The 23277-nt window shown below is 42.9% G+C and overlaps 1 protein-coding gene across 2 annotated transcripts in view; it reads right to left on the minus strand.

The window, feature by feature from the left end:
• Nucleotides 1-459: 459 nt before the first annotated feature.
• Nucleotides 460-23277, minus strand: part of LOC128685525 (uncharacterized) — a 46457-nt gene continuing 23639 nt past the window's right edge. For both annotated transcript variants that reach the window (XM_053772101.2, XM_070083080.1), the window contains exon 7: nt 460-1552. In XM_053772101.2, coding sequence (XP_053628076.1) covers nt 1499-1552 — 54 coding nt within the window. In that variant the 3' untranslated portion in view covers nt 460-1498. The remainder of the gene's footprint in view (nt 1553-23277) is intronic.

A 23277-nucleotide genomic window follows, 5' to 3' on the forward strand; every position in this document is an offset into this window, starting at 1 on the left:
TTAGAAAAATTTAAGAAACAGCTTGTTTCCTTGTGTACATTGGACCGCGTGTGACCGGCAGCACCTGGTCATGGACTGGGCCGGGGGGCGTTGACCCCTGGAACACCTTCCAGGCAGACTTAAGAGAAAGTTTTAGATTGATTTTAGGCTGTGTAGATGCTACGGAAATAAATGGTATAAAATACCGACACAATCAAAAAATAAACACATAAGCAGCATAATGTGATTCTTTACTGACAGCGTTTCGCCCACACAGTGGGCTTTATCAAGTCACAAACTTGATAAAGCTCACTGTATGGGCGAAACGTTGTCAATAAAGGATCACATTAAAGTGTTTATGTGTTTATTTTTCCATTGTGTACGTGCTAGTCTGCAATTTTTTTGAGAGAATACAGTGGTCCCCGTGTATCCAAGACCTACAGTGGATACCTGAAACAGTGGATAATAATGAACCCTATATATGTCATTTTTCCTTTATATACATACTTATGATTAAGTTTAATTCATAAATTATGAAAAATAAGTGTAGAATTAACACTTTTTCACTGATGGAAAACACTTCACCACTTCTCTTAGGATTTCAAGAACTGTCAGCTTCTCTACTTTTGCACTTTCTGGTCAAGTACACAGCGAATAACTAAAACTGCGGATATTGGATCCATGGATACGGGTGTCCTACTGTACTGAAAACTGAAAACTGGTTTTCACGTTATAATTTGTGAACATCTCGTCCAGTCATATGGGATCTAAGTCGCTATTCGATACCTAGAGCACGCCTTTTCTGATAGTGCCTTGGTTGACATTAGTTCTGGGCTGTGAGGGTGGCATTTCTTACTATTTTTATTGATAATAAGGCATAATAATTTCCTCACCACAGCTTGTGAATTCCTCTTCAAATTGGCTTTAGATTATCGTAGCTGACTGATGCATTATAAAACTTAAGCCACCCCCTACTATTTTGCGTGCATTGTGCTAGAGGGCGCTGGCTAAATGAGAGACAAAGACAATTTTGGGATGGTACGACGACCTCAATGTATTATGTTTAATTAGCATGTCCCCTACAGTATTTTTCAAGGTACGTATTTCTTGAGTTTGGGCTCAAAGGATCGCATACATGAGAGGACGCAAGTGAGAAGGGTTTGGAGAGTTGCAGGTGTGGAGGGTCACTGGCGTGGAGGGTTATTGGCGTTGAGATCAGCAGGCGTGGAGGGTCACTGGTGTGGAAGTCAGCAGGCGTAGAGGTCAACAGGCGTGGAGGGTCACTGGCATGGAGGTCAGCATGCGTGGAGGGTCATTGGCGTTGAAGTCAGCAGACGTGGAGGGTCACTGGCGTGGAGGGTTGCAAGCTTGGGGGAATTACAAGTCTGGAAAACCGCTGGGGTAGTTATGGATATAGAGAAAGAATAGCAGGTGTGGAGAGACAGCTGTAGAGCCGTGCACGTATGAAGATCTAAGGATCCTGAAGAGTCAGGTGTGGAGAGTGACAGGTGTTTACACACTAGAAGGGACTGTCCCCTGTGTCACTCTTGTGGCAGCCACACGCTCCACACACCTGCAGGTAAAAATATATACATATTAATACCATAATCACTATAGATTATACAATTAGATCATACACTCAAATTTATTAACATAATTTTCTTAGGTTCAAACTCCTCTAACTTTCAAAAGAAAATAATAACGGAAGAGAAAACGGAGGGAAAAATCGGATGAAAAACAGATAGCGTAATAAAAAGGAAAACAGGAATATGCAAAATCGGAAAAGACAAAACAGACTGAAGAACGTAAGTGAAAAGTGAAGGGAATGAGTGGAAACTGAATGGAGTAAATGGACCTAAATAATAATATAATAATAACTAAAATAATATCTTTATTTACTGTGTGTAGACATACTACTATATAGAAAGCCGCTTGTTATGCTGAGCATTTCCCGCAAATTATCTCAGTTTTGTCCCAGGATGCGCTTACTCCTGCCAAGGTTATATATTCCTTGCTCCTATGTGTGTAGGAAACCAAGGTACCTGTTTACTGGTAAGTGAACAAGGACAGCAGGTATCTTATGGAAACATGTCCTAGTGTTTTCCAGTCGTACCGGAGAAGATTCAAACTCCAGACCTCAGTGTGTGACCTGAGTGTGCTAGCGTTCGCGCTACGGGACACCAAAGATAATAATAATAATAATAATAATAATAATAATAATAATAATAATAATAATAATAATAATAATAATAATAATAATAATAATAATTAATAATTAATAATAATATGCAGAGCATTTCGGCGGTCACAATAAGGTGTAAATTTAGGAGTTTACAATGAATACAAGAGAAATGATTATCCTGTTAGTTCATGTCATGTGGTTTTAACAAATTCAAATAAGAGGAATTAGAGGTTTGATTATTTACCTAAAGCGGATACAAGCAGTTGTCTGACGATTGAGAAGGTTACAGAATATACATGTATATTTACCTGGAGTATACCTAGACGGTTACGGGGGTCAGCGCCCCCGTGGCCCGGTCTGAGACCAGGCCCCGTGGGGTATCAGGGTCTGATCAACCAGGCTGTTACTGCCGGGTACACGTAAACCGACGTAAGAACCACAGCCCGGCTGGTCAGGTACCGACTTTAGGTGCCCTGTCCAGCACCTTGTTGAAGACAACCCTAACATAACCCAGCATCAGCTGATCCTGGGTTATGATAGACAGATAAGGTGCTTTTGTAACTATAGTTTTGAAAGTGCTGGCTGAGTCAGTGGTTCTAGAGATTTATGGCAGAGAGTTCCAGGTTCTGGGCCCTTTTATGTACACTGAATTTTTGAGGAGATTTAGCCGGACAAGGGAATATCATAGAGATTTCTGTGACTAGTATTATGTCTACAGGTCCTGTTGCAACTATCAAGAAAGTGCTTAAGTTCGGGATTTATATTAGATTGTATTGTTCTGTAAATGTAGGTTGCACAGTAGAAAGAGTGAACATTTTGCATAGTGAGTAGGTTAAGGTCTTTGAAGATTGGCTGGGGGTGGTGTTGTCTGCCAGTGGATTGTGTGATCATTCGCCCTGCGGCTTTTTGTTGGGTTATTCTTGGCTTTAGGTGAGCTGGTGTTGTGGAGCCCCAGGCACAAATAACGTATGTGATGTAGAGGTTGATCAGTGAGTAGCATCGTGTGAGTAGTGCTGCTGGTGCTAAATAGTAACGTAACTTTGGGAGGATACCAACTGTTTTAGATATTTTTTTTTTTTGTGTTGGATAAGGGTGTTGAATTTCAGGTTGCAGACCCAGAAATTTTCCCTTACTATAAGAGCGTTATTAAGCATAATATTTACACGGACCTAACTTGCTCTACTCCCTAACATAATATAGAAGGTTTTCCCGGTACAGTATTTAGTGGGAGTTTATTGGCATTCATCCAGGTGAAGCTATTTTTACTAGCTATTCATTAACAAGAGTGTTGAGTGAGGCAAGATTATGGTGGGAGATGACAAAAGCTGTGTCGTCAGCTAAGAGAAAATTGAAGGTAGTTGGTGGAACTGAAGGTAGTTGCTGGAACTGAAGGTAGTTCTTGGAACTGAAGGTAGTTGTTGGAACTGAAGGTAGTTGGTGGAACTGAAGGTAGTTGTTAGAACTGAAGGTAGTTGATGGAACTGAAGGTAGTTGTTGGAACTGAAGGTAGTTGTTGGAACTGAAGGTAGTTGTTGGAATTGAAGGTAGTTGGTGGAACTGAAGGTAGTTGGTGGAACTGAAGGTAGTTGTTGGAACTGAAGGTAGTTGTTGGAATTGAAGGTAGTTGGTGGAACTGAAGGTAGTTGGTGGAACTGAAGGTAGTTGGTGGAACTGAAGGTAGTTGGTGGAACTGAAGGTAGTTGTTGGAACTGAAGGTAGTTGTTGGAACTGAAGGTAGTTGGTGGAACTGAAGGTAGTTGATGGAACTGAAGGTAGTTGATGGAAATGAAGGTAGTTGGTGGAACTGAAGGTAGTTGGTGGAACTGAAGGTAGTTGGTGGAACTGAAGGTAGTTGGTGGAACTGAAGGTAGTTGGTGGAACTGAAGGTAGTTGGTGGAACTGAAGGTAGTTGGTGGAACTGAAGGTAGTTGGTGGAACTGAAGGTAGTTGGTGGAACTGAAGGTAGTTGATGGAACTGAAGGTAGTTGTTGGAACTGAAGGTAGTTGTTGGAACTGAAGGTAGTTGGTGGAACTGAAGGTAGTTGTTGGAACTGAAGGTAGTTGTTGGAACTGAAGGTAGTTGATGGGACTGAAGGTAGTTGTTGGAACTGAAGGTAGTTGTTGGAACTGAAGGTAGTTGTTGGAACTGAAGGTAGTTGTTGGAACTGACGGTAGTTGATGGAACTGAAGGTAATTGATGGAACTGAAGGTAGTTGTTGGAACTGAAGGTAGTTGATGGAACTGAAGGTAGTTGATGGAACTGAAGGTAGTTGATGGAACTGAAGGTAGTTGATGGAACTGAAGGTAGTTGTTGGAACTGAAGGTAGTTGATGAAACTGAAGGTAGTTGATGGAACTGAAGGTAGCTGGTGGAACTGAAGGTAGTTGGTGGAACTGAAGGTAGTTGTTGGAACTGAAGGTAGTTGATGGAACTGAAGGTAGTTGATGGAACTGAAGGTAGATGGAGGAACTGAAGGTAGTTGGTGGAACTGAAGGTAGTTGATGGAACTGAAGGTAGTTGTTGGAACTGAAGGTAGTTGTTGGAACTGAAGGTAGTTAATGGAACTGAAGGTAGTTGTTGGAACTGAAGGTAGTTGATGGAACTGAAGGTAGTTGTTGGAACTGAAGGTAGTTGATGGAATTGAAGGTAGTTGTTGGAACTGAAGGTAGTTGATGGAACTGAAGGTAGTTGATGGAACTGAAGGTAGTTGGTGGAACTGAAGGTAGTTGTTGGAACTGAAGGTAGTTGTTGGAACTGAAGGTAGTTGTTGGAACTGAAGGTAGTTGTTGGAACTGAAGGTAGTTGTTGGAACTGAAGGTAGTTGGTGGAACTGAAGGTAGTTGTTGGAACTGAAGGCAGTTGTTGGAACTGAAGGTAGTTGTTGGAACTGAAGGTAGTTGGTGGAACTGAAGGTAGTTGATGGAACTGAAGGTAGTTGTTGGAACTGAAGGTAATTGGTGGAAATGAAGGTAGTTGGTGGAACTGAAGGTAGTTGGTGGAACTGAAGGTAGTTGTTGGAACTGAAGGTAGTTGTTGGAACTGAAGGTAATTGGTGGAACTGAAGGTAGTTGGTGGAACTGAAGGTAGTTGTTGGAACTGAAGGTAGTTGTTGGAACTGAAGGTAGTTGTTGGAACTGAAGGTAGTTGTTGGAACTGAAGGTAGTTGTTGGAACTGAAGGTAGTTGTTGGAACTGAAGGTAGTTGGTGGAACTGAAGGTAGTTGGTGGAACTGAAGGTAGTTGTTAGAACTGAAGGTAGTTGGTGGAACTGAAGGTAGTTGGTGGAACTGAAGGTAATTGATGGAACTGAAGGTAGTTGATGGAACTGAAGGTAGTTGGTGGAACTGAAGGTAGTTGGTGGAACTGAAGGTAGTTGTTGGAACTGAAGGTAGTTGTTGGAACTGAAGGTAGTTGTTGGAACTGAAGGTAGTTGTTGGAACTGAAGGTAGTTGATGGAACTGAAGGTAATTGATGGAACTGAAGGTAGTTGTTGGAACTGAAGGTAGTTGATGGAACTGAAGGTAGTTGATGGAACTGAAGGTAGTTGATGGAACTGAAGGTAGTTGATGGAACTTAAGGTAGTTGTTGGAACTGAAGGTAGTTGATGAAACTGAAGGTAGTTGATGGAACTGAAGGTAGCTGGTGGAACTGAAGGTAGTTGGTGGAACAGAAGGTAGTTGTTGGAACTGAAGGTAGTTGATGGAACTGAAGGTAGTTGATGGAACTGAAGGTAGATGGAGGAACTGAAGGTAGTTGGTGGAACTGAAGGTAGTTAATGGAACTGAAGGTAGTTGTTGGAACTGAAGGTAGTTGTTGGAACTGAAGGTAGTTAATGGAACTGAAGGTAGCTGTTGGAACTGAAGGTAGTTGATGGAACTGAACGTAGTTGTTGGAACTGAAGGTAGTTGATGGAATTGAAGGTAGTTGTTGGAACTGAAGGTAGTTGGTGGAACTGAAGGTAGTTGATGGAACTGAAGGCAGTTGGTGGAACTGAAGGTAGTTGTTGTAACTGAAGGTAGTTGGTGGAACTGAAGGTAGTTGTTGGAACTGAAGGTAGTTGTTGGAACTGAAGGTAGTTGTTGGAACTGAAGGTAGTTGGTGGAACTGAAGGTAGTTGATGGAACTGAAGGTAGTTGTTGGAACTGAAGGTAATTGGTGGAACTGAAGGTAGTTGGAGAAACTGAAGGTAGTTGGTGGAACTGAAGGTAGTTGTTGGAACTGAAGGTAGTTGTTGGAACTGAAGGTAATTGGTGGAACTGAAGGTAGTTAGTGGAACTGAAGGTAGTTGTTGGAACTGAAGGTAGTTGTTGGAACTGAAGGTAGTTGTTGGAACTGAAGGTAGTTGTTGGAACTGAAGGTAGTTGGTGGAACTGAAGGTAGTTGGTGGAACTGAAGTTAGTTGTTAGAACTGAAGGTAGTTGGTGGAACTGAAGGTAGCTGGTGGAACTGAAGGTAGTAGGTGGAACTGAAGGTAGTTGATGGAACTGAAGGTAGTTGATGGAACTGAAGGTAGTTGGTGGAACTGAAGGTAGTTGTTGGAACTGAAGGTAGTTGATGGAACTGAAGGTAGTAGGTGGAACTGAAGGTAGTTGTTGGAACTGAAGGAAGTTGGTGGAACTGAAGGTAGTAGGTGGAACTGAAGGTAGTTGGTGGAACTGAAGGTAGTTGGTGGAACTGAAGGTAGTTGTTGGAACTGAAGGTAGTTGGTGGAACTGAAGGTAGTTGGTGGAACTGAAGGTAGTAGGTGGAACTGAAAGTAGTTGATGGAACTGAAGGTAGTAGGTGGAACTGAAGGTAGTTGATGGAACTGAAGGTAGTTGATGGAACTGAAGGTAGTTGATGGAACTGAAGGTAGTTGATGGAACTGAAGGTAGTTGATGGAACTGAAGGTAGTTGGTGGAACTGAAGGTAGTTGATGGAACTGAAGGTAGTTGATGGAACTGAAGGTAGTTGATGGAACTGAAGGTAGTAGGTATAACTGAAGGTAGTTGATGGAACTGAAGGTAGTTGGTGGAACTGAAGGTAGTTGATGGAACTGAAGGTAGTTGGTGGAACTGAAGGTAGTTGTTGGAAATGAAGGTAGTTGTTGGAACTGAAGGTAGTAGGTGGAACTGAAGGTAGTTGATGGAACTGAAGGTAGTTGGTGGAACTGAAGGTAGTTGATGGAACTGAAGGTAGTAGGTGGAACTGAAGGTAGTTGTTGGAAATGAAGGTAGTTGTTGGAACTGAAGGTAGTTGTTGGAACTGAAGGTAGTTGATGGAACTGAAGGTAGTAGGTGGAACTGAAGGTAGTTGGTGGAACTGAAGGTAGTTGGTGGAACTGAAGGAAGTAGGTGGAACTGAAGGTAGTTGGTGGAACTGAAGGTAGTTGGTGGAACTGAAGGTAGTTGATGGAACTGAAGGTAGTTGGTGGAACTGAAGGTAGTTGATGGAACTGAAGGTAGTTGGGGGGAACTGAAGGTAATTCGTGGAACTGAAGGTAGTTGGTGGAACTGAAGGTAGTAGGTGGAACTGAAGGTAGTTGGTGGAACTGAAGGTAGTTGATGGAACTGAAGGTAGTTGATGGAACTGAAGGTAGTTGGTGGAACTGAAGGTAGTAGGTGGAACTGAAGGTAGTTGGTGGAACTGAAGGTAGTTGTTGGAACTGAAGGTAGTTGGTGGAACTGAAGGTAGTTGGTGGAACTGAAGGTAGTTGATGGAACTGAAGGTAGTTGATGGAACTGAAGGTAATTGGTGGAACTGAAGGTAGTTGGTGGAACTGAAGGTAGTTGGTGGAACTGAAGGTAGCTGGTGGAACTGAAGGTAATTGATGGAACTGAAGGTAGTTGATGGAACTGAAGGTAGTTGGTGGAACTGAAGGTAGTTGTTGGAACTGAAGGTAGTTGTTGGAACTGAAGGTAGTTGTTGGAACTGAAGGTAGTTGTTGGAACTGAAGGTAGTTGTTGGAACTGAAGGTAGTTGGTGGAACTGAAGGTAGTTGTTGGAACTGAAGGCAGTTGTTGGAACTGAAGGTAGTTGTTGGAACTGAAGGTAGTTGGTGGAACTGAAGGTAGTTGATGGAACTGAAGGTAGTTGTTGGAACTGAAGGTAATTGGTGGAAATGAAGGTAGTTGGTGGAACTGAAGGTAGTTGGTGGAACTGAAGGTAGTTGTTGGAACTGAAGGTAGTTGTTGGAACTGAAGGTAATTGGTGGAACTGAAGGTAGTTGGTGGAACTGAAGGTAGTTGTTGGAACTGAAGGTAGTTGTTGGAACTGAAGGTAGTTGTTGGAACTGAAGGTAGTTGTTGGAACTGAAGGTAGTTGTTGGAACTGAAGGTAGTTGTTGGAACTGAAGGTAGTTGGTGGAACTGAAGGTAGTTGGTGGAACTGAAGGTAGTTGTTAGAACTGAAGGTAGTTGGTGGAACTGAAGGTAGTTGGTGGAACTGAAGGTAGTTGATGGAACTGAAGGTAGTTGATGGAACTGAAGGTAGTTGGTGGAACTGAAGGTAGTTGGTGGAACTGAAGGTAGTTGTTGGAACTGAAGGTAGTTGTTGGAACTGAAGGTAGTTGTTGGAACTGAAGGTAGTTGTTGGAACTGAAGGTAGTTGATGGAACTGAAGGTAATTGATGGAACTGAAGGTAGTTGTTGGAACTGAAGGTAGTTGATGGAACTGAAGGTAGTTGATGGAACTGAAGGTAGTTGATGGAACTGAAGGTAGTTGATGGAACTTAAGGTAGTTGTTGGAACTGAAGGTAGTTGATGAAACTGAAGGTAGTTGATGGAACTGAAGGTAGCTGGTGGAACTGAAGGTAGTTGGTGGAACAGAAGGTAGTTGTTGGAACTGAAGGTAGTTGATGGAACTGAAGGTAGTTGATGGAACTGAAGGTAGATGGAGGAACTGAAGGTAGTTGGTGGAACTGAAGGTAGTTAATGGAACTGAAGGTAGTTGTTGGAACTGAAGGTAGTTGTTGGAACTGAAGGTAGTTAATGGAACTGAAGGTAGCTGTTGGAACTGAAGGTAGTTGATGGAACTGAACGTAGTTGTTGGAACTGAAGGTAGTTGATGGAATTGAAGGTAGTTGTTGGAACTGAAGGTAGTTGGTGGAACTGAAGGTAGTTGATGGAACTGAAGGCAGTTGGTGGAACTGAAGGTAGTTGGTGGAACTGAAGGTAGTTGGTGGAACTGAAGGTAGTTGTTGGAACTGAAGGTAGTTGTTGGAACTGAAGGTAGTTGTTGGAACTGAAGGTAGTTGGTGGAACTGAAGGTAGTTGTTGGAACTGAAGGTAGTTGTTGGAACTGAAGGTAATTGGTGGAACTGAAGGTAGTTAGTGGAACTGAAGGTAGTTGTTGGAACTGAAGGTAGTTGTTGGAACTGAAGGTAGTTGTTGGAACTGAAGGTAGTTGTTGGAACAGAAGGTAGTTGGTGGAACTGAAGGTAGTTGGTGGAACTGAAGTTAGTTAGAACTGAAGGTAGTTGGTGAAACTGAAGGTAGCTGGTGGAACTGAAGGTAGTAGGTGGAACTGAAGGTAGTTGATGGAACTGAAGGTAGTTGATGGAACTGAAGGTAGTTGGTGGAACTGAAGGTAGTTGTTGGAACTGAAGGTAGTTGATGGAACTGAAGGTAGTAGGTGGAACTGAAGGTAGTTGTTGGAACTGAAGGAAGTTGGTGGAACTGAAGGTAGTAGGTGGAACTGAAGGTAGTTGGTGGAACTGAAGGTAGTTGGTGGAACTGAAGGTAGTTGTTGGAACTGAAGGTAGTTGGTGGAACTGAAGGTAGTTGGTGGAACTGAAGGTAGTAGGTGGAACTGAAGGTAGTTGATGGAACTGAAGGTAGTAGGTGGAACTGAAGGTAGTTGATGGAACTGAAGGTAGTTGATGGAACTGAAGGTAGTTGATGGAACTGAAGGTAGTTGATGGAACTGTAGGTAGTTGATTGAACTGAAGGTAGTTGGTGGAACTGAAGGTAGTTGATGGAACTGAAGGTAGTTGATGGAACTGAAGGTAGTTGATGGAACTGAAGGTAGTAGGTGGAACTGAAGGTAGTTGATGGAACTGAAGGTAGTTGGTGGAACTGAAGGTAGTTGATGGAACTGAAGGTAGTTGGTGGAACTGAAGGTAGTTGTTGGAAATGAAGGTAGTTGTTGGAACTGAAGGTAGTAGGTGGAACTGAAGGTAGTTGATGGAACTGAAGGTAGTTGGTGGAACTGAAGGTAGTTGATGGAACTGAAGGTAGTAGGTGGAACTGAAGGTAGTTGTTGGAAATGAAGGTAGTTGTTGGAACTGAAGGTAGTTGTTGGAACTGAAGGTAGTTGATGGAACTGAAGGTAGTAGGTGGAACTGAAGGTAGTTGGTGGAACTGAAGGTAGTTGGTGGAACTGAAGGAAGTAGGTGGAACTGAAGGTAGTTGGTGGAACTGAAGGTAGTTGGTGGAACTGAAGGTAGTTGATGGAACTGAAGGTAGTTGGTGGAACTGAAGGTAGTTGATGGAACTGAAGGTAGTTGGGGGGAACTAATTTATTAACTAATTTATTAACTTTCTTCAGTAAAGCTTTTGAGGCTGTTGACCACAATAAAGAATTTGATATTATTTACTTAGATTTTAGTAAGGCTTTTGATAGAGTTCCGCACCATAGACTGTTAAAGAAAGTGGCAGCCCATGGCATTGGGGGAAAAGTGCTCTCGTGGATCGAGTCATGGCTCACTGACAGGAAGCAGAGAGTGTCCATAAATGGGGTTAAATCCGAGTGGGGATCTGTAACAAGTGGCGTTCCACAGGGATCAGTCTTGGGCCCGTTGTTGTTTATAATATATATCAATGATCTTGATGAGGGAATTACTAGTGATATGAGCAAATTCGCCGATGACACAAAGATAGGTAGGATAATTGATTCAAACGTAGATGTTAGGGAACTTCAGGAGGACTTAAACAAACTCTATTCTTGGTCAGAAAAGTGGCAGATGCAGTTCAATGTAGATAAGTGCAAGGTTCTGAAGCTTGGGAGTGCCCATAACCCTAGTACTTATAAATTAAATGATGTAGAACTTAGCCATACAGATTGCGAAAAGGACTTGGGGGTTATGGTGAGCAGCAACCTTAAACCAAGACAGCAATGCCTAAGCGTACGTAATAAGGCAAATAGATTACTGGGATTTATATCAAGAAGTGTAAGCAACAGAAGTCCAGAGGTCATACTGCAGCTTTATACATCATTAGTAAGGCCTCACCTTGATTATGCAGCTCAGTTCTGGTCTCCGTATTACAAAATGGACATAAATTCGTTAGAAAACATTCAGCGTAGGATGACTAAATTAATACATAGCATCAGAAATCTTCCTTATGAAGAAAGATTGAAGACTCTTAAGTTACATTCACTTGTTAGACGAAGAATGAGGGGAGACCTGATCGAAGTGTATAAGTGGAAGATAGGTATTAATAAAGGGGATATTAATAAGGTCTTGAGGATGTCTCTCCAAGAGAGAACCCGCAGTAATGGATTTAAATTAGATAAGTTTAGATTTAGAAAGGACATAGGAAAGTATTGGTTTGGAAATAGGGTAGTTGATGAGTGGAACAGTCTACCTAGTTGGGTTATTGAGGCTAGGACTTTGGGTAGTTTCAAATCTAGGTTGGATAAGTACATGAGTGGGAAGGGTTGGATTTGAGTGGGACTTTCACATCAGAGCTTATTTCTTGGGTAGCATTGAAAATTGGGTTGGGTAAATGTTTTGTTAGTGGGATGAATTGTAAAGGACCTGCCTAGTATGGGCCAGCAGGCCTCCTGCAGTGTTCCTCCTTTCTTATGTTCTTATGTTTAACTGAAGGTAATTCGTGGAACTGAAGGTAGTTGGTGGAACTGAAGGTAGTAGGTGGAACTGAAGGTAGTTGGTGGAACTGAAGGTAGTTGATGGAACTGAAGGTAGTTGATGGAACTGAAGGTAGTTGGTGGAACTGAAGGTAGTAGGTGGAACTGAAGGTAGTTGGTGGAACTGAAGGTAGTTGTTGGAACTGAAGGTAGTTGGTGGAACTGAAGGTAGTTGGTGGAACTGAAGGTAGTTGATGGAACTGAAGGTAGTTGATGGAACTGAAGGTAATTGGTGGAACTGAAGGTAGTTGGTGGAACTGAAGGTAGTTGGTGGAACTGAAGGTAGCTGGTGGAACTGAAGGTAATTGATGGAACTGAAGGTAGATGATGGAACTGAAGGTAGTTGTTGGAACTGAAGGTAGTTGGTGGAACTGAAGGTAGTTGGTGGAACTGAAGGTAGTTGGTGGAACTGAAGGTAGCTGGTGGAACTGAAGGTAATTGATGGAACTGAAGGTAGATGATGGAACTGAAGGTAGTTGATGGAACTGAAGGTAGTTGGTGGAACTGAAGGTAGTTGATGGAACTGAAGGTAGTTGATGGAACTGAAGGTAGTTGGTGGAACTGAAGGTAGTTGGTGGAACTGAAGGTAGTTGATGGAACTGAAGGTAGTAGGTGGAACTGAAGGTAGTTGATGGAACTGAAGGTAGTTGGTGGAACTGAAGGTAGTTGATGGAACTGAAGGTAGTTGGTGGAACTGAAGGTAGTTGTTGGAACTGAAGGTAGTTGTTGGAACTGAAGGTAGTAGGTGGAACTGAAGGTAGTTGATGGAACTGAAGGTAGTCGGTGGAACTGAAGGTAGTTGATGGAACTGAAGGTAGTAGGTGGAACTGAAGGTAGTTGTTGGAACTGAAGGTAGTTGTTGGAACTGAAGGTAATTGTTGGAACCGAAGGTAGTTGATGGAACTGAAGGTAGTAGGTGGAACTGAAGGTAGTTGGTGGAACTGAAGGTAGTTGGTGGAACTGAAGGTAGTAGGTGGAACTGAAGGTAGTTGGTGGAACTGAAGGTAGTTGATGGAACTGAAGGTAGTTGGTGGAACTGAAGGTAGTTGATGGAACTGAAGGTAATTGGGGGAACTGAAGGTAATTCGTGGAACTGAAGGTAGTTGGTGGAACTGAAGGTAGTAGGTGGAACTGAAGGTAGTTGGTGGAACTGAAGGTAGTTGATGGAACTGAAGGTAGTTGATGGAACTGAAGGTAGTAGGTGGAACTGAAGGTAGTTGGTGGAACTGAAGGTAATTGGTGGAACTGAAGGTAGTAGGTGGAACTGAAGGTAGTTGATGGAACTGAAGGTAGTTGGTGGAACTGAAGGTAGTTCATGGAACTGAAGGTAGTTGGTGGAACTGAAGGAAGTTGTTGGAACTGAAGGTAGTTGTTGGAACTGAAGGTAGTAGGTGGAACTGAAGGTAGTTGATGGAACTGAAGGTAGTTCGGGGAACTGAAGGTAGTTGATGGAACTGAAGGTAGTAGGTGGAACTGAAGGTAGTTGTTGGAAATGAAGGTAGTTGTTGGAACTGAAGTTAGTTGTTGGAACTGAAGGTAGTTGATGGAACTGAAGGTAGTAGGTGGAACTGAAGGTAGTTGGTGGAACTGAAGGTAGTTGGTGGAACTGAAGGTAGTTGTTGGAACTGAAGGTAGTTGTTGGAACTGAAGGTAGTAGGTGGAACTGAAGGTAGTTGGTGGAACTGAAGGTAGTAGGTGGAACTGAAGGTAGTTGGTGGAACTGAAGGTAGTTGATGGAACTGAAGGTAGTAGGTGGAACTGAAGGTAGTTGGTGGAACTGAAGGTAGTTGATGGAACTGAAGGTAGTTGATGGAACTGAAGGTAATTGGTGGAACTGAAGGTAGTTGGTGGAACTGAAGGTAATTGGTGGAACTGAAGGTAGTTGGTGGAACTGAAGGTAGTTGGTGGAACTGAAGGTAGTTGATGGAACTAAAGGTAGTTGATGGAACTGAAGGTAGTTGGTGGAACTGAAGGTAGTAGGTGGAACTGAAGGTAGTTGATGGAACTGAAGGTAGTTGTTGGAACTGAAGGTAGTTGGTGGAACTGAAGGTAGTTGGTGGAACTGAAGGTAGTTGATGGAACTGAAGGTAGTTGATGGAACTGAAGGTAATTGGTGGAACTGAAGGTAGTTGGTGGAACTGAAGGTTGTTGGTGGAATTGAAGGTAGCTGGTGGAACTGAAGGTAATTGATGGAACTGAAGGTAGTTGATGGAACTGAAGGTAGTTGATGGAACTGAAGGTAGTTGGTGGAACTGAAGGTAGTTGATGGAACTGAAGGTAGTTGATGGAACTGAAGGTAGTTGGTGGAACTGAAGGTAGTTGGTGGAACTGAAGGTAGTTGATGGAACTGAAGGTAGTAGGTGGAACTGAAGGTAGTTGATGGAACTGAAGGTAGTTGGTGGAACTGAAGGTAGTTGATGGAACTGAATGTAGTTGGTGGAACTGAAGGTAGTTGTTGGAACTGAAGGTAGTTGTTGGAACTGAAGGTAGTAGGTGGAACTGAAGGTAGTTGATGGAACTGAAGGTAGTTGGTGGAACTGAAGGTAGTTGATGGAACTGAAGGTAGTAGGTGGAACTGAAGGTAGTTGTTGAAACTGAATGTAGTTGATGGAACTGAAGGTAATTGTTGGAACCGAAGGTAGTTGATGGAACTGAAGGTAGTAGGTGGAACTGAAGGTAGTTGGTGGAACTGAAGGTAGTTGGTGGAACTGAAGGTAGTAGGTGGAACTGAAGGTAGTTGGTGGAACTGAAGGTAGTTGGTGGAACTGAAGGTAGTTGATGGAACTGAAGGTAGTTGGTGGAACTAAGGTAGTTGATGGAACTGAAGGTAATTGGGGGAACTGAAGGTAATTCGTGGAACTGAAGGTAGTTGGTGGAACTGAAGGTAGTAGGTGGAACTGAAGGTAGTTGGTGGAACTGAAGGTAGTTGATGGAACTAAAGGTAGTTGATGGAACTGAAGGTAGTAGGTGGAACTGAAGGTAGTTGGTGGAACTGAAGGTAGTTGATGGAACTGAAGGTAGTTGATGGAACTGAAGGTAATTGGTGGAACTGAAGGTTGTTGGTGGAACTAAAGGTAATTGGTGGAACTGAAGGTAGTTGGTGGAACTGAAGGTAGTTGGTGGAACTGAAGGTAGTTGATGGAACTGAAGGTAGTTGATGGAACTGAAGGTAGTTAGTGGAACTGAAGGTAGTTGTTGGAACTGAAGGTAGTTGGTGGAACTGAAGGTAGTTGGTGGAACTGAAGGTAGTTGATGGAACTGAAGGTAGTTGATGGAACTGATGGTAATTGGTGGAACTGAAGGTAGTTGTTGGAACTGAAGGTAGTTGGTGGAACTGAAGGTAGCTGGTGGAACTGAAGGTAGTTGATGGAACTGAAGGTAGTTGATGGAACTGAAGGTAGTTGATGGAACTGAAGGTAGTTGGTGGAACTGAAGGTAGTTGGTGGAACTGAAGGTAGCTGGTGGAACTGAAGGTAGTTGATGGAAATGAAGGTAATTGGTGGAACTGAAGGTAGTTGGTGGAACTGAAGGTAATTGGTGGAACTGAAGGTAGTTGATGGAACTGAAGGTAGTTGGTGGAACTGAAGGTAGTTGATGGAACTGAAGGTAGTAGGTGGAACTGAAGGTAGTTGTTGGAAATGAAGGTAGTTGTTGGAACTGAAGGTAGTTGTTGGAACTGAAGGTAGTTGATGGAACTGAAGGTAGTAGGTGGAACTGAAGGTAGTTGGTGGAACTGAAGGTAGTTGGTGGAACTGAAGGTAGTAGGTGGAACTGAAGGTAGTTGGTGGAACTGAAGGTAGTTGGTGGAACTGAAGGTAGTTGATGGAACTGAAGGTAGTTGGTGGAACTGAAGGTAGTTGATGGAACTGAAGGTAGTTGGGGGAACTGAAGGTAATTCGTGGAACTGAAGGTAGTTGGTGGAACTGAAGGTAGTAGGTGGAACTGAAGGTAGTTGGTGGAACTGAAGGTAGTTGATGGAACTGAAGGTAGTTGATGGAACTGAAGGTAGTTGGTGGAACTGAAGGTAGTAGGTGGAACTGAAGGTAGTTGGTGGAACTGAAGGTAGTTGTTGGAACTGAAGGTAGTTGGTGGAACTGAAGGTAGTTGGTGGAACTGAAGGTAGTTGATGGAACTGAAGGTAGTTGATGGAACTGAAGGTAATTGGTGGAACTGAAGGTAGTTGGTGGAACTGAAGGTAGTTGGTGGAACTGAAGGTAGCTGGTGGAACTGAAGGTAATTGATGGAACTGAAGGTAGTTGATGGAACTGAAGGTAGTTGATGGAACTGAAGGTAGTTGGTGGAACTGAAGGTAGTTGATGGAACTGAAGGTAGTTGATGGAACTGAAGGTAGTTGGTGGAACTGAATGTAGTTGGTGGAACTGAAGGTAGTTGATGGAACTGAAGGTAGTAGGTGGAACTGAAGGTAGTTGATGGAACTGAAGGTAGTTGGTGGAACTGAAGGTAGTTGATGGAACTGAAGGTAGTTGGTGGAACTGAAGGTAGTTGTTGGAACTGAAGGTAGTTGTTGGAACTGAAGGTAGTAGGTGGAACTGAAGGTAGTTGATGGAACTGAAGGTAGTTGGTGGAACTGAAGGTAGTTGATGGAACTGAAGGTAGTAGGTGGAACTGAAGGTAGTTGTTGGAACTGAAGGTAGTTGTTGGAACTGAAGGTAATTGTTGGAACCGAAGGTAGTTGATGGAACTGAAGGTAGTAGGTGGAACTGAAGGTAGTTGGTGGAACTGAAGGTAGTTGGTGGAACTGAAGGTAGTAGGTGGAACTGAAGGTAGTTGGTGGAACTGAAGGTAGTTGGTGGAACTGAAGGTAGTTGGTGGAACTGAAGGTAGTTGATGGAACTGAAGGTAATTGGGGGAACTGAAGGTAATTCGTGGAACTGAAGGTAGTTGGTGGAACTGAAGGTAGTAGGTGGAACTGAAGGTAGTTGGTGGAACTGAAGGTAGTTGATGGAACTGAAGGTAGTTGATGGAACTGAAGGTAGTAGGTGGAACTGAAGGTAGTTGGTGGAACTGAAGGTAATTGGTGGAACTGAAGGTAGTAGGTGGAACTGAAGGTAGTTGATGGAACTGAAGGTAGTTGGTGGAACTGAAGGTAGTTCATGGAACTGAAGGTAGTTGGTGGAACTGAAGGTAGTTGTTGGAACTGAAGGTAGTTGTTGGAACTGAAGGTAGTAGGTGGAACTGAAGGTAGTTGATGGAACTGAAGGTAGTTCGTGGAACTGAAGGTAGTTGATGGAACTGAAGGTAGTAGGTGGAACTGAAGGTAGTTGTTGGAAATGAAGGTAGTTGTTGGAACTGAAGGTAGTTGTTGGAACTGAAGGTAGTTGATGGAACTGAAGGTAGTAGGTGGAATTGAAGGTAGTTGGTGGAACTGAAGGTAGTTGGTGGAACTGAAGGTAGTAGGTGGAACTGAAGGTAGTTGGTGGAACTGAAGGTAGTTGGTGGAACTGAAGGTAGTTGATGGAACTGAAGGTAGTTGGTGGAACTGAAGGTAGTTGATGGAACTGAAGGTAGTTGGGGGAACTGAAGGTAATTCGTGGAACTGAAGGTAGTTGGTGGAACTGAAGGTAGTAGGTGGAACTGAAGGTAGTTGGTGGAACTGAAGGTAGTTGATGGAACTGAAGGTAGTAGGTGGAACTGAAGGTAGTTGGTGGAACTGAAGGTAGTTGATGGAACTGAAGGTAGTTGATGGAACTGAAGGTAATTGGTGGAACTGAAGGTAGTTGGTGGAACTGAAGGTAATTGGTGGAACTGAAGGTAGTTGGTGGAACTGAAGGTAGTTGGTGGAACTGAAGGTAGTTGATGGAACTGAAGGTAGTTGATGGAACTGAAGGTAGTTGGTGGAACTGAAGGTAGTAGGTGGAACTGAAGGTAGTTGATGGAACTGAAGGTAGTTGTTGGAACTGAAGGTAGTTGGTGGAACTGAAGGTAGTTGGTGGAACTGAAGGTAGTTGATGGAACTGAAGGTAGTTGATGGAACTGAAGGTAATTGGTGGAACTGAAGGTAGTTGGTGGAACTGAAGGTTGTTGGTGGAACTGAAGGTAGCTGGTGGAACTGAAGGTAATTGATGGAACTGAAGGTAGTTGATGGAACTGAAGGTAGTTGATGGAACTGAAGGTAGTTGGTGGAACTGAAGGTAGTTGATGGAACTGAAGGTAGTTGATGGAACTGAAGGTAGTTGGTGGAACTGAAGGTAGTTGGTGGAACTGAAGGTAGTTGATGGAACTGAAGGTAGTAGGTGGAACTGAAGGTAGTTGATGGAACTGAAGGTAGTTGGTGGAACTGAAGGTAGTTGATGGAACTGAAGGTAGTTGGTGGAACTGAAGGTAGTTGTTGGAACTGAAGGTAGTTGTTGGAACTGAAGGTAGTAGGTGGAACTGAAGGTAGTTGATGGAACTGAAGGTAGTTGGTGGAACTGAAGGTAGTTGATGGAACTGAAGGTAGTAGGTGGAACTGAAGGTAGTTGTTGAAACTGAAGGTAGTTGATGGAACTGAAGGTAATTGTTGGAACCGAAGGTAGTTGATGGAACTGAAGGTAGTAGGTGGAACTGAAGGTAGTTGGTGGAACTGAAGGTAGTTGGTGGAACTGAAGGTAGTAGGTGGAACTGAAGGTAGTTGGTTGAACTGAAGGTAGCTGGTGGAACTGAAGGTAGTTGATGGAACTGAAGGTAGTTGGTGGAACTAAGGTAGTTGATGGAACTGAAGGTAATTGGGGGAACTGAAGGTAATTCGTGGAACTGAAGGTAGTTGGTGGAACTGAAGGTAGTAGGTGGAACTGAAGGTAGTTGGTGGAACTGAAGGTAGTTGATGGAACTAAAGGTAGTTGATGGAACTGAAGGTAGTAGGTGGAACTGAAGGTAGTTGGTGGAACTGAAGGTAGTTGATGGAACTGAAGGTAGTTGATGGAACTGAAGGTAATTGGTGGAACTGAAGGTTGTTGGTGGAACTAAAGGTAATTGGTGGAACTGAAGGTAGTTGGTGGAACTGAAGGTAGTTGGTGGAACTGAAGGTAGTTGATGGAACTGAAGGTAGTTGATGGAACTGAAGGTAGTTGGTGGAACTGAAGGTAGTAGGTGGAACTGAAGGTAGTTGGTGGAACTGAAGGTAGTTGTTGGAACTGAAGGTAGTTGTTGGAACTGAAGGTAGTTGGTGGAACTGAAGGTAGTTGATGGAACTGAAGGTAGTTGATGGAACTGAAGGTAATTGGTGGAACTGAAGGTAGTTGGTGGAACTGAAGGTAGTTGGTGGAACTGAAGGTAGCTGGTGGAACTGAAGGTAGTTGATGGAACTGAAGGTAGTTGATGGAACTGAAGGTAATTGGTGGAACTGAAGGTAGTTGGTAGAACTGAAGGTAGTTGGTGGAACTGAAGGTAGCTGGAGGAACTGAAGGTAGTTGATGGAAATGAAGGTAATTGGTGGAACTGAAGGTAGTTGGTGGAACTGAAGGTAATTGGTGGAACTGAAGGTAGTTGATGGAACTGAAGGTAGTTGGTGGAACTGAAGGTAGTTGATGGAACTGAATGTAGTTGATGGAACTGAAGGTAGTTGATGGAACTGAAGGTAGCTGATGGAACTGAAGGTAGTTGGTGGAACTGTAGGTAGTTGATGGAACTGAAGGTAGTTGATGGAACTGAAGGTAGTTGTTGGAACTGAAGGTAGCTGGTGGAACTGAAGGTAGTTGATGGAACTGAAGGTAATTGATGGAACTGAAGGTAGTTGATGGAACTGCAGGTAGTTGATGGAACTGAAGGTAGTTGATGGAACTGAAGGTAGTTGATGGAACTGAAGGTAGTTGATGGAACTGAAGGTAATTGGTGGAACTGAAGGTAGTTGATGGAACTGAAGGTAGTTGATGGAACTGAAGGTAGTTGGTGGAACTGAAGGTAGCTGGTGGAACTGAAGGTAGTTGATGGAACTGAAGGTAGTTGATGGAACTGAAGGTAGTTGGTGGAACTGAAGGTAGTTGGTGGAACTGAAGGTAGTTGGTGGAACTGAAGGTAGTTGGTGGAACTGAAGGTAGTTGGTGGAACTGAAGGTAGTTGGTGGAACTGAAGGTAGATGATGGAACTGAAGGTAGTTGATGGAACTGAAGGTAGTTGATGGAACTGAAGGTAGTTGATGGAACTGAAGGTAGTTGATGGAACTGAAGGTAGTTGATGGAACTGAAGGTAGTTGATGAAACTGAAGGTAGTTGATGGAACTGAAGGTAATTGGTGGAACTGAAGGTAGTTGATGGAACTGAAGGTAGTTGATGGAACCGAAGGTAGTTGATGGAACTGAAGGTAGTTGATGGAACTGAAGGTAGTTGATGGAACTGAAGTTAGTTGATGGAACTGAAGGTATTTGATGGAACTGAAGGTAGTTGATGGAACTGGAGGTAGTTGATGGAACTGAAGGTAGTTGATGGAACTGAAGGTAGTTGATGGAACTGAAGGTAGTTGGTGGAACTGAAGGTAGTTGGTGGAACTGAAGGTAGTTGATGGAACTGAAGGTAATTGATAGAACTGGAGGTAGTTGATGGAACTGAAGGTAGTTGATGGAACTGAAGGTAGTTGGTGGAACTGGAGGTAGTTGATGGAACTGGAGGTAGTTGATGGAACTGAAGGTAGTTGATGGAACTGAAGGTAGTTGATGGAACTGAAGGTAGTTGATGGAACTGGAGGTAGTTGATGGAACTGAAGGTAGTTGATGGAGCTGAAGGTAGTTGATGGAACTGAAGGTAGTTGATGGAACTGAAGGTAGTTGATGGAACTGAAGGTAGTTGATGCCCTTTCTGGTCTGGTTCATGCTTTCGATACTTTTGTAATAATTTACACAAATTCTCCTGCGCTATTCTTAAAATGTTATTGATCATTCTTGTATTTTGATTTATGTGAAGTAACTTGAGAATGCATCTGCAGTGAAAGGTCGATAAAACGGTCTAACTGGGGGAGGGAGTGTCCGATTTACCGAAACATCTGTTATATTGAATATTTCAATGGACTAACGTCCAACTGTATTGACAACACCACCAAACATACACTATGTGTACCAATCCCGGGAGACTTGCAAGAGCAGGAATGTAAATGTCAAGTTTACAATTTAACAAGCTGGCTGGCTAACTGGCTGGCTAACTGGCTGGGTAACTGGCTGGCTAACTGGCTGGTTAACTGGCTGGCTAAGTGGCTGGCTAACTGGCTGGTTAACTGGCTGGCTAATTCGCTAGTTGACTAACTGGCTGCCTCCTTGCTCTTCCTTCCCTTAGTCTGTCTACTCTTCTTGTAAACAATTATTTGATCTCTGTCAACATATAATTTCCATTTGGACACAAGATGCTTGTCTCTACCACCACAGTGAACATGGACAGGTCCTGGACGAAGGCTGTGTCATACACACTTATGATTAAGTGGAACTGGTGCATTTTACCGAGTATATGACCGGACTGGACAGCCGTTCGGTAATGCGAATTTAGTCCACTTTTTGGCTGTTTTAATCGAACATCTCATTAAACGGACATTCTGAGCCTTCGTTCAGCCACATTTCATGTCCGGTTTACCAGACATTCTCTTTACATGGGTCTGTTTTATCAGAATTTTATTGTAATGCAGCACTAACATTAATATTATATAGATGGTTGGTTGATTTGATCTACCGGATCACGACTACGCCAGGATCTTATAATATGTGTGCAAGAGTTACGTACCTTTATTCCGAAATGTTTCGAATATTGATACAAAAGAAAGATGATGTCATCAGTCTGTTAGCTTTGAAGGAATAGTTTGAGTTGGTCAGTCCCTTAGCCTTGAGAGTTTTATACTAGTGTTTCCGCCTCCCGTGATGTCTTCTCCAGTCTCCTCGCTTCACTTCTGGCCTTATAAAAGGCTCCATTTCCACGCTTCAGCTTCAGATTCTTCAAGACTATGTAGTTGAACACATCTCCAAGCTGAGGGACTGATCACCTCAACCTACTACTTCAAGGTTGATGGATTGATCACATCATCTTTCAGCTGTCTCCATATTTGCCACCTCTATATTCGACTGATGAAGCCTACTGTGTAGGCGAAATGTTTCAGAATATATGTATATCTAGCTGCTGAACCTGTGTCTTAAATAATAATAATTATTATAATAATAATATCTTATTTCTACCAGTACATGTACAAGGTATACAGACCATAGCTGACATCAGTGACATACTACTATATAGAGTCACTTGTTATTCAGTATTTCGGGCAGAACATGTACACTGAAGGACACATACTTTGCCTTTCTATAGATACTAACAAATGCTGTTGGCTAGTTAAGATTTCTTTCGGATTTTTAACCCTGGAGGGTTAGCCACCCAGGATAACCCATGAAAGTCAGTGCGTCATCAACGACTGTGTCTTATTTCCATTGGGGTCCTCACAATCTTATCCCCCAGGATGCGACCCACACCAGTCGACTAACATCCAGGTACCTATTTGCTGCTGGGTGAACAGGACAACAGGTGTAAGGAAACACGTCGAAATGTTTCTACCCCGCCGGGAATCGAACCTGGGTCCTCGTGTGTGAAGCGAGAGCTCTGCCAGCCAGGCCACGAGGTCACCGTTTTAAAGAAATTCAGAGCCTATTCACTACACTAGATTCATTGAAGCTGCAGGTAACCTTGACTATCAGCATATATATGCTGTATATATGTATATTTCAGTGTATATATCCTGTGACGTAACGTTTCATTTGTAACTTTCTGTCTAATCCGGGAAAACTAGTAAAATATATTGCCAAATTCTGCTATATTTTATAATCTAATTTTTAGTCGACATTTCTCAAATGCTTCAGTAAGCTTTCTAAACTCTTAATATTTTAATTTTTAAGTTCATTCAGTTGTATGAATCTGAATAAAATATCACACATTATTAACTCTCATTCTCTTATTGTTACAGATATCTTTGATTTTGTCGATTAATTACATAGAAACAAATCTGAAAATTCAGACGGAGCATCGTCCAGTCCGCCATTGTTTGTATACAAACTGATGAAGAGGTCTTATGTGCAGGCGAAGTCATAATTATATACCAATTAATGTTGAAAAAGCTATTGTATAGTGTTAGTAAGACGACCTGCAGATGGTGACGACACACACAGGTACTACCTGTGACCTTGAGCCCCTGCAGCTGGTGACGACACACACACAGGTACTACCTGTAGTCTTGAGCCCCTGCAGCTGGTGAGGACACACACAGATGCTACCTGCAGTGTTGAACTCCTGCAGCTAGCGAGGACACACAGGTAAC

This window comes from Cherax quadricarinatus, chromosome 8 (genome assembly GCF_038502225.1).
Source record: "Cherax quadricarinatus isolate ZL_2023a chromosome 8, ASM3850222v1, whole genome shotgun sequence".
Classification (NCBI taxonomy): domain Eukaryota; kingdom Metazoa; phylum Arthropoda; class Malacostraca; order Decapoda; family Parastacidae; genus Cherax; species Cherax quadricarinatus.